We start from the raw sequence: 11,964 nt of genomic DNA, 5'->3' as shown, positions 1-11,964 counted from the left end.
GCGACGCGGGACGCGGGGCGTCGGGCGAGTTGCGGATGAGGGAGCGGCGTAGGTGTCGGAGCCTCGTCCAGACACGACGTCCCGTCTGGACACCCAGTGCTTAGGCATTCCGGTAACAATGGCTATCTTTGCAACCCAACTCAAGACAAGAGATCCCCCAGGTTTTCATATAGGGGAATGTCCAGATACTTGCATCAGATGGGCTGCCTCTCGTATGGGCCACGACCCAGTCGCCCATGCAACAAGTCTTAGCAACTACAAGAGGAGAAACATCAGTAAGGGAGGCATTCAAAATCAGAAAGGAACAAAGTTCGTCTCCTATTCTTCTTCTACCTTGGCACTCCTCTTCCACCTCGAGTCTCCCCTAGGTCTAGGGTTGTCGTCCTTGCCCAGTTCTCTGTTCCTCCATCTAGATTGCTCTGCTAGCTCCAAACCTCCTCCCCTGAGGTCGTGTACTCTAATTTGTATCGGAATCAAGTTGTTCTGTGAACTAATCAGGAAAGGTGTACTAACAGTCATGTAATCATAATGCAAGTATATATAATATAAAATACACATTATTTTCTGCAGAGAGGATACGTGTTCTACGACCGCGTGGTGCGACAGCTAAGCCACGTGGTACGAGAAATCGGACTCCTCGTTCATTCTCACGGTGGATGAGCTTTGCACGGTGAAAATAAGTTCCAAACAGGGCTATGAACTCATGGCATAATTTCTTTTGGGTAAGAGTACAGATTAGGCATTAGAGACGGCATTTTGTACTCCAAGTAAGCCTACTTTAATGCAACCCTCCTGGCACAACTAGCCAATAAATTGCACTAAACCTAGCTTAACATGCTACTTTTGCGGCAACAAAAACAGGAGCAGCATTTCGACTAGTTGCTTCAGAAACGCTCTGGCCGTACCCCCCCATATGAATCAGGCTCTAAAGGGGCACTCGCTACCTATCAGCAGCTCATGTTACATCAGATCAGTCGCCCACCAGCTAATTCTACGGATGGCAGGACCAGCTGCCATGGAGAATTCAAGTACATGAAACATTCGAGTTACAATGACGAGTTCAGATAAATTGGGGCCTATGAATGACAGGTTCCTATCTTGGTTGAATGGCTGCCAAATTTGTGGCCCAACAATGAAAGAATCAGAATCAGATTCAGCCTCTGGTGTTTTGGGCGAGCTTCTTTGCACGCCCATTGGACGGTTGCCCATCATCCTTTCCTCCCGAAGCCTCAGGCTTCCGGGCCCAAGCAGGGGCTCTGTCAGGCTCATAGCGGTAATCATAGAATAACTCTTCGCCAGCGAGGATTCTTTCTTTGGCGAATATGCCCACTCTATGATCACCAGCTACCATGATAACCTTGGCATAGCAATTCGGGTCAGGGGCATGGTTGGCAAATTTCAGCTTGTCACCCATTCTGTATGCATCAAGAACATACTGCATCCAAACAGTACAAGTCAGCATGTGGCAGATGGTGGACGAAGCAGAGCAGTTGAAAATTTCAGTTAACACAAAGGCACAATACAGTGCTGGTCCCATCAGGTGGTCAGTCCTAGCATAATAACTGAATGCTTGCAGAGGATAATCTTGCACACCTACCTCATTGTTCAGGTTGAAAAGAAACGATGAGTTCTCACGATCGTATATCTTTCCACGCTTATCTGCTTCTTTGTGTGAGATTAGTTCCCCAGTGTACTCACCAAGATATTCATGCTTGCTAACACTATTCTGAAGGTTTAAGAAAAGACAGATAAGGCATCATAACGGGAAGTAGGAATGGAAAAGAACAGATGAATAGTTTTACCTTGAGGAATGCTCCCCAGCCAGAGACATCTGATCTTCCAAGTAAGACCTAAGAATATCATGAGTCATGACTAAGTAAAGACCTTTGATGAAATATTTTTCAAAAAGAGCAAATTCTAAAGTAAAATGTAAGAATATTTTACTGGGACTTGTTGCCTCAGTGCACCACAACATATGTTCATTCATTCATAAACTCAGATGGATTTAGACCTTTGCACTCAAATCACTTGTACATCACAATAACAATGTACCAGATGAAGTTTAAAGAAAACTAGACTTGAGAATCTCCTGTAAAAGGATTTGCAGTTCTTTTTTCTTGAAAAATGAAATTAAAGGATAGATATAGATAAATCAATTATCATCTTCACTGGATTATAAGCAACATGCCAATAGCATGGGTATATTATCAAAGCAAAGCTTTTTACCCTTTGTTGTTGTTTAAGAAGCAGTTTCATGTTCCTGCATTCATAATTATCTCCTCTCTGGTTTGGAACTCCCAATGTACCATCACCACACCTGTAAGTTGGAAAATATAAGTGACTGTAGTTTCAGTGTACTGATGATTTATTCTAGAAAAGAATTATGGATTTAAATCAGCTCTAATGACTAATGAGGAACCATTTGACCAAAACTTTTTTTATAACTAGTTTTTGATAATGATAAATTTGTTCAATCTTTCTTTGCCTTCTACTCAGCTCTAATGTCATGAAAAATTGAAAAATCTTCAATTTTTTTGGTTGACACATAGAAAACTTAAATTAGGAAAATTCCTGAAGTCGTAAAGCCTAGTTCAAATTAAACGAGACGATTGCCTATACATGTCAGCAGAACGTTGATACTAAAGCCTACATTTTGTAAATCATCCTGTATAAATTGGATATATTCCAACAAAATTACATACAGCCTAGTATTGTGTAATATTTAACCCCAGAGTTCATAGCTGTTCAATGGGAAACTAGGCATGTTGCCCAGTTAAAAACTGCAAAGGCACAAATTAACATTTAGTTCAGTATTTAGCATAAGGCATGGCAAGATAATTCCAAATTACTATGATAACTGACACCAATTCTATTAACTTGATCATCTTAAATATAATCGACTTGTTAAGACTTCAATATGCAGAATTTAGTAAATTGAGATAGTACAACCATAAACAGAGAGAATCACAATGCACTTCTTGGTGATCAATATTCCTAGGAATAGATAAAGTTACATCTACCCTCCTTCAAAGGTATAGAAATCCAAACAATGAAAATTGCAATACAAGTCTACAACTACAGTTTTACTTCATACAACTTAGTCTCAAAACCTCTGGTGGTGAAATATAAGGAACATACAATTTTTTTAAGAGGTGGTAAACGACCAGGGTGTGATTGGAGAACACATAATTTGGAGGTGTCACTGTAAATGATGGCCATGACCCAGATTTTAAAATACATACCCGACCCAGCAGTTTCTGCAAACATCTGGATCGCATTCCCTGTCAGCAGCAAAACATGGACATTGGCGGCTGCGACACTGGCTCTTTGCACAGTGACATCCTCGAAAACGGTTCTTGCAAATTTTTGGACACCTGAATGCATAAGGGAAGGGATAACCTTTCACAAAAAGAACATGATGAATCACAAAATTACAACAGCAGGATGGTGGTGAAATGTTGCCACATACTAATTTCCTTCCCAATCAAGAATAAAAAATGCTTAAACTAAGAAACAGTCAGCAAAGTAGATTGTTTGGATCCCGCCTGTGTCTGCCCTGCCAACAGGGCTAGCCAAACAAATGGCACAGGATTACGCAGGCCAAAGATTATGTGAACTGACTGTGTGAGCCAGCGTGAGTGTGGGCAAGCTAAAGATTGGCACCAATCCAAACAGGCACACTTGGGCATGGTCTAACACCAAAAACTAGGTGGTATGTGTTCAAGCAACAATCCAAACATCGCCACAGTATATTTGAATACAAATGTTTCTAGATTAAAAGGGTCGTGACAAGACAGCAACTCAAAGAGCAGCATCAGAAAAGAATTGATATTCATTTACCACAGCGTTGCAACAGCATAGAAAACCAGAGTGAATCTATAACTGTCTATACTACAATTTTTCCCCTAACCAACACCTTTAATAACCAGAAGGGCAACCACTTCCTGATTTATTGAGTCTGCCTGCAACAAGACTAACATAGAAAAGTTCATATTCTAAACAAAGGGCAACTATCTGGCAGAACGGATAAAACATTTCTGATATCAGCAAAAGGGAGGTAAAACCATGATAGATAATGCTGCATAGGGTTGCAAATTGGTGACCCTTAAGGTCTCCACTGCCCCTCTTTAGTACAAAAAAATGTATTAGTTATTCAAAATGAGATACAAAATGTATAAAGAATAATGCTGTACATAAAAATTTATGCATACTAATAAGCTGATGCAAAGGAAAACAGGCAACTCACCCGCAGTATTTCTCACAGCATGTCCCATTTGTAAGACATGGACACTGCATTCCACATGCAGATTGACAACCAAATTTATGCATGCTAATAAGCTGACGCAAAGGAAAACAGGTAACTCACCCGCAGTATTTCTCACAGCATGTCCCATTTGTAAGACATGGACACTGCTTTCCACATGCAGATTGACAACCACAAGGATTATATTGTCGACAAGGCTGATCCTTCCTTTCAGGTAATCCTTTTCCTTATGAAATGGTAACCTGCAGATTTCCAGGTGTACTTCAAACGACGGACTTTACCTCGCCTTCTAAAATACCTTGACCTTGTGCGCAACTCAGTACCCTGGGACATCAACATGGACAACACCAAATTAAGTTACCAGCTTGAACGTAAGTATCAACAAATAATGGTCACAGTGAATCCAACCTTAATATATCCTTTAACAAGAGAATCGACACCACTAAGAGCTCCAGATGCACTGCTGTTTTCAATATAATTCATATACTGAAAAACATCTCTGCATGTCTTCATTCCAGCAAGAAGGTTCCGAGCAATTAAACAACTGTGTGAAAGGCAAACCATGGGTTCAGTGTAACTATTGAGTTTAGGTAAACCAAGATTAAATTGTTTTTTTACAATTACAGTAGAAAGATCTCCGATATGTTTATGTGGTGTCACAAGGTAAAGAGAAGATGAATTTCAAGAAATTTGGAGATTAAGGGAAACAAAATTCCTAAGTTCCTTGCACAAGGAACACCATTCTGATCACTATGAGCTATCTGGAGTTTGATATTAGGAGAAAGACCCAACCTGTTCCTTCCAAAAATCTCTAATCCTTTCACCAGAAGTCCCTGCTCAATTGCCTTCCAGGATCTCAAGTAACCCTCCTGCTTGCATATATTCTCATCGACGAATTCTTCTTTCCTTGAACTATCGTAACCATCTGTTGCTGAATGACGGTTATTTGCTTCTGTTGAATCATTATGAACTTCAGCAGAAGCTGAGTTATTCCCAATTTGAGGTGTACTCTTCTTTTTGGAAATTCTTGTGCTTGGAGAACTCTGTTGTGAGGATACAATTAATTCCTTATTTCCATTTCGTGTATCAGATCTAAGCTTCATGTCCCTTGCCAAAGAGGATCCACTAACAGAATTAGAATCAGATGATGCCATTTCCCTTTGTCCTTTCTTCACACTCATGAGAATTCTCTTGGCAATTCGTCTATTGGTAATCTTTCTGATTCCACCTTTCGGCCCAATTTTAACTTTTGAGGGACTAGGGGAGTGTTGTGGAGATTTATTGCTTATTGGATGTACTTCTGAGTCACTGCTTTCTGAGATAACCCTTGCAGTTGAAGAGCTTTCACTTTGTTGAGATTTAGTTTTCCTTCCACTGGAGCCGTTCTTTTTCCTATTTGGGCCTGGCTGGTTCATCACATTGTCTGATGAGTGAGCTGGCTCCTCAACATCAATAAGCATGTGATCAACTCCAGCTACAGAATCTGGTTCAGAGGCCTGCAAAAATGTTGTTAACAAAACAAGTACCAAAGCAAAATCGTAAGCTTATGCTTCAAAGTTCAGAAGGCTAAATTGTCACACAGCAAAAACAACTATTTGATGTCATTCGCAACAAAATACGAACCAGTTTATAGCAATGAATACCACAGGGTACACCATCATCAACGCCACTCCAAGCTGTATGTTTTTCTGCCTGTACAAAGAAGACGCAAATCAAGTAAACACACAATTTTAGAAATAACTCTTTCAACTTGTGAAAACTTACAGGAAATACTAAATCTTGAGAACACCCGTGTAGCTTGCAATCAAACACCTATCAGCATCACCAATGAGCAGAAATGTCCGTCAGCACACAGGTCCTAGAAAAGAATATCTGAAAGTTAAGAGTCAGGCGTACTAGACATCGTCGACAGAAGAGATTGTCAAAGGAATCCAATGCTGCATCCAAATCTTTGTCACGGTACAAATCTTCCACTTTGGCATTATGTTCAGTCCCTTTCTTGCAAGAATCCTTAGTTTTCTCACCATGCAGGATTTCATACCTGGCCTGTAAAAAAGGATGCAATTTTATACGTCAGATCCAGTAGATGAAATGGAAAAGAGGGCCAAATACACCTTTCTCATACACGGCATTAATGAGTCATATGGAAACAAAAGAGAACTAGCCTTTATGTCATCAGTAGCCCGCTCCATGTATCGAGCTAGCGTTTGCAATACAGCATCAGACATGCCACATTCTTGAATTGTCATCCTAACAAAGTACAAAAAAGTAGACCATTAAATGATATCACTGATCAAGTGGAACAAGCAGAACACAGAGTTCATAATCGATGATCTATCCTACCAGTGAAGACACAAATTTAATATTTTATATAATAGAACAAAGTCTGTTGCCAAAATATAGCCTAACATCAGAATTAATATATCAACCATAAACAAAATGCACAAACTACAACAGAAAATATTTAAGAAAATAACATAATCCTGACATGATTATGACAGGTAATTCTAGGATAAGCAAAATGCTGATTTTCACTAGGGATGAAAACGGATCAGATAGGAACGGATATGTAAGGATATGAATATGGGTAGTTGTTTTTTTCCTCGGATATGGAAAGTAGCGGATATTGATACCCATCCCGTATACGTATAAAATATTTTACTTTGAATATCTGGATTTGGATAAGTCACGGATATTGAATATCCAGATTCAGATACGGATTATCCGTTTAGCATTTGAACCCCTTTAGGACGGACGGATATCAGAAAATATCCGTCCAGTTTTCATCCCTAATCTTCAGTCTCTATCAACTTTGGTAACCCAAAATAAAAGCAAAAACATGTATTCTGAAGGCACTTCAAATAATGAAACGATAGCAAGTAAAAAACAGGGAAAACAAATTTCAGTCAGCAGAGTAATGCCGCAAAAGTGGTATAGTATTTTATCAGCTATTGGAGTCCTCAAATGCAATAAGAGGAAGATAAATAATTGGCTATTTAAACCTAGTGAAGTTCTCTTCGAAAAGTAGGCGAACATATGAACAGTATGGTACTCCCTCAGCCATCCTCTCAATGGATGGCTTCTTTTCACTAATTAGTTGGAAAACCAAGGCACTTATGGCCACAATGTACAAATCACCAAGATTTTTAGCCTCACTGGAATGGGGTATATAGTACATGGTAAAAAAGACTATGTTCCCTCAAATAAGTGATGTTTTGGACATCAATAAGCTATTCAAAACACAAACTTTGATTAGTGTTTTTTGTTACATATGTATAAGATATAGCAGAAGTGCACTTTTATGAAACTACCTATTGAAACAAATTTACTTGTATTAGTTTTCAAATATCCAAACTCAACACAAGTAGCATGCAACCAAATTTATGAACAGGCTTAAGACAACCCTAAAACACAACTTATTTTTTCTTGGGGGGAGTACAATACTTGACTATCATTATGTACTTCATGTAATTTTTTATGTACAGGGAAAAATTCAAAGACCCTATACAAAATCAAATATGGCATATGTAGATGTGCTTTTCTTTCAGTTGCCCACAAACTAGATTTCTTATGCTGAAATTACAAAATATTTGTAGATACATTGCTACAAACAGGGACGGACATGGGACCCAGGCCCCTAGGGCCCAGGCCTTAGTCGCTGGCCAACTTATACCAATAGTTTTAGCCTTTTAGAGCCCATAATCTTGAAGCTAGGAGTATATGTTGCAGCTAGCGACATCAGTTCACCCTACACTTCGTGTTTGCCTCCTTTAATAGTTTTTTCTTCTTCTTTTCCTTGGGTATTTAAGCTTATTTATTTCCTGTGCCCTGAGAAGTAACCGGAACGATAGAAAAGAAACAAAAACAAGTATTAACCTTTTTTTTATTTTTGTGGTACAAAAAAATTGAAATGTATCATACTATCATCACTTTCACTGCTACGTAGAGGCCCTAGTCATGAGCAAATCCTGGGACCTGCCACTGGCTACAAATGTGTAATCGAGTTCAAACTCCACATGATAGCTTGGAGGCACCATACTTTTGAACGAGCAAATGTTTTCTGATGCAACAACAAAGCCTTTAAGTCCCAAACAAGTTGGGGTAGGCTAGAGTTGAAACCCAGCAGAAGCAATCAAGGTTCAGGCAGCAGTGTATTTACAACTTATCATACTTCAATGATATAGCAGCAGTGTACGTAACCTATTCCTTCTCAAAAAGAAATGTGTAACTTTCACATTAAAGAAAGTTGAGTGCAATTGTATTCCTTCAATAAATTGTATTTGTAAAAATCATCACATCCATCAATCACAAATTAGTGCATAACTGAAACACCATACACACCAATGCAAAAGAAAAAGCAATAACTCAGGCTTCCATACCGAATAATGCGATCTTCAGAATGTTTAAATTCCTTTTTTTCCTCCTCATCCTCAATGGCTTCATCTTCACTATCGCTGCAAATTAGAGCTTCGCCACAACTGGTATCATAGTAAATCCTCCGTCGACCAAGTACAGATTGGTCTTCTGTCATCCTCTGGTTCCTGCATGAAACCCCAGAAACCCTTACATCTCAAGATACCTTAATCTTGTGAAGTACCACAAAACGAACTGATGCCTCTTGCATACATGTTTGCATTTATTTTTCAGCCAAGGGATAACAACTATTTTAGCACTTAGTATACTGCCGTCTACCATCAAATATTGTAGCACACTATTTCATAAATACCCCAAAAATCATACTACTGTTAAATATTACATTTTCATAATCTGGCAACAATACAAACACAACAGTATCAGTTCAAAATACTGTAACATACTAATCCCTCTGTCCTCAAAAGTAGGTCCTTTTAGTTTTGTCCCAAGTCAAACTTCTCTAACTTTAACCAAGTTTATAAAAAAATATATTAACATCTACAATACCAAATAAATGCACTAGACAAGTTTTTCTCTAACTCCAACCAAGCTTTTCCAGTTCATAGAAACTATTTGATGTTGGTGCATTTTACTATGAACTTGGTTAAAAAAAAAGGGCATACCCGGTGCAGAGAACTTGGTTAAAACTGACAAGTTTTAGAAATGAATCTTATGAAACATTAGTGCAAAAATATGCCACCAAATTTCTTGTAATAAAATACAATTAGCAAAGGGACAGGTTTGACAATTAAAAAAACGGTACCAAAGGGTCACTAGAAAAATCCAAATAAAGATTGAACACAAAATCTTGCATGTGCTAAATGTGTTATAACATGTATATGACACATTCTATTGTCAGTACCTAGGTAACATATGCAGGGTTTGGGATGTCAAGAAAAGCCTATGATTATAAACTGACCTGTCCAAAAATATCCATGTTGTATAAGGTGGAAGCTTTGGCACTTCTGGTAATTTAATTGGTCTAATAGCATTCTTGGGACCAAGATTTCCACCAAAAATAGCTTTCGATGAGGAGAAAGGACTTTCATCTTGAAAATTGCCACCATCTTTGTCAGCCGGAATAATATCATAACTATGAAGGGTGCATAGCGCATCATCTTGCCTTTTTGTGAGCAAATTTGATGCTAAATCAGTACCCTTTAATGTATTAATTTGCCTATTTTTTGATAAATTGTAAGTCCTCTGTGTATAGCTGCTGAGATTAGTCTTATTCTCCCCTATCCTATTCTGGCAAGGGATCAAAAGAAGAAAATTAGCAACATAAATATGGGGTACAAATATTCTGAAAAAGGACAAAATATGTAACTTCAAACCTTAATGTAAGTCAAACGATCTGCGGTAATCCTCTTTTTTAACGAGTCAATAACAGATAAAACATAGGGGGAGGCAGCATTTTCTTCTCCAGCTTGCACAGCTGTAATAGTGGTGTCCTAAGAAAAGCATAAGCAGTAGATTTGTCACAGCAGGCATAGTACAAACCCACATGCCAGCTAATATGATCGAATGGCAAACAGCTCTGGGTCAAAATCAATATCACTATCAGAACCCAACAATTGGTTCTCTATGCACACAGCTCCAACATTCTTAATAAAAATAACTCGCAACAGAAAAATGGATACTAAATTCTAACATACTTCTTAACCGTTTTGCACAAGCAAGACGCAAATTAGGCTAGGAAAAAAACAAATGCACTGCATAGAAAACAAATATTTTAAGGGAACACATACACATAAAATCTCTATCATAGTGATTTGGTTCATTCAACAGATGAACAAAACTTAGACAATGACATTTAAAATATACTCCTCCTTGAGTCCAAGAATATTTTGATTCCAGACCAAAGGTTTACATATAACAGTTAAACATAACTAACTTCATTCTTGTATAAGGCCGGCTGTTATCCACATTCACATCATCTTATGTGAGCACTGTTTACATGAAATATTGAGCAAAAATTACTTCCTTAGTTCCACATTCTGCTATGAGTAAGATACTACCATAGAGAACTGAATACCGTTTAAGAACATGACAACAACTTCTTTTATAGTGTTCCTTATTGTGCTGATTGTGGTATCTCCACACGGTATACAATGGTTGCACCCCCAGAATTCCCTTCTATGTGAAAAATGGAATAAATCCATAAAATATAGGCTACCTCTTCGGAGTTCAGAAGCAAAACAATCCGAAGCAGGGATGTAGCTTGCCAAGCTACATTCCCTGGATTCAGTATACATGTCACTGGAAAAAATGATACAACCTCAAAGAAAAAAAAAACGCGGAGTCCAGCTCCAAGCTGAAAGTACAGTAGTTATTCTGATTCCATCAACCTTTTTATGGAATGCAGTCTACTGTTGACCAGTCCACTATACAGTCTCTGAAAACAGCCTGAAACGAAACCAAGTCGTCTCCAGAAAAAACACCGTGGCAGCCCCACCTACCGCCGCCACAAAGACAGAAACCTCCCTAAAGGAGCGCGCACGCGCAGCAGCACAAACAAAACAGACAGCTAAAGCTCCGCATCGAAATCCGGCGCCCGCAACTCGACACCCCCACAAATGCCGCCAGATCTCTGCTCAAATTACTCCAAACCGACCGATCGCCGCCGCATCGACCACCAAATCCAATTGGCATTGCCTCCTTGACCAAAGACGCGAACCACACGCCGACCCGCGCACGCGGAACCTCAGCAACGCAGGAGGGGAGAGGCGAACCTGAGCGGCGCTGGTAGATGGGCGCGACCGGCCCGCGGAAGCCGAGGCAGATGCGGACGACGCCACTGCCGCCGCCGCCGCTGCTTCCATCGCCCGCGGAAACCCTAGCCCCGCGCGCTCTCCCGCCCTCACACGCGAAGTCGCTTGGATGGATTAAAAAAAATGAACGAGGATTTGGTGGGGGAGAGAAGAGGGGAGGGAGAGAGGTGAAGCGGGGCTGCGGCCTGCGGGGGAGGGTAAGAGGAGGCTGGAGGCGTTTTTGTTTTGAAAAAATGAGCGGCTCGTGACCTTGTGGCCTGTGGGGCTGGCTGCCTACCGGATACCTGTCGTCAACCTCGTGGCGCCAGCTGCCGTGGTGGGGCGTTATACTAGATACGAGCGTATCTATAGTCACTGAGTAGTGGGGCTGGTATGTCGTGGGACCTGGCGGCAGTGGTAGCTAGAAGATTCCTTGTGGGAACGTGGTGCTAAAAGGGCACGCGCGTGGCTGCGTCGGATAACAAACGGTGCGCGGCGGCGGGTATGGCGTTGGTGAGCGTAAGGGTTAGGGGTTTT

At 40.1% G+C, this 11,964-nt stretch overlaps 1 protein-coding gene across 1 annotated transcript; it reads right to left on the bottom strand.

The window, feature by feature from the left end:
- Nucleotides 1-677: 677 nt before the first annotated feature.
- On the bottom strand, nt 678-11,680 carry LOC136531847 (histone-lysine N-methyltransferase EZ1-like). The gene is given in 17 exon segments (XM_066524496.1): nt 678-1,435; nt 1,598-1,726; nt 1,803-1,850; nt 2,227-2,317; nt 3,243-3,374; nt 4,367-4,476; nt 4,478-4,588; nt 4,673-4,808; nt 5,057-5,760; nt 5,888-5,956; nt 6,029-6,076; nt 6,161-6,310; nt 6,430-6,514; nt 8,644-8,805; nt 9,597-9,925; nt 10,012-10,128; nt 11,410-11,680. Coding segments are annotated over 17 exon segments (2,793 nt in total). The 5' UTR covers nt 11,500-11,680; the 3' UTR covers nt 678-1,153.
- Nucleotides 11,681-11,964: the final 284 nt, after the last annotated feature.

The sequence above is a fragment of the Miscanthus floridulus genome, unplaced genomic scaffold, assembly GCF_019320115.1.
Source record: "Miscanthus floridulus cultivar M001 unplaced genomic scaffold, ASM1932011v1 fs_458_1_2, whole genome shotgun sequence".
In the NCBI taxonomy this organism is placed as follows: domain Eukaryota; kingdom Viridiplantae; phylum Streptophyta; class Magnoliopsida; order Poales; family Poaceae; genus Miscanthus; species Miscanthus floridulus.
Note: the sequence above shows the minus strand (reverse complement) of the source record. Positions and strands in the feature narration are given on the sequence as shown.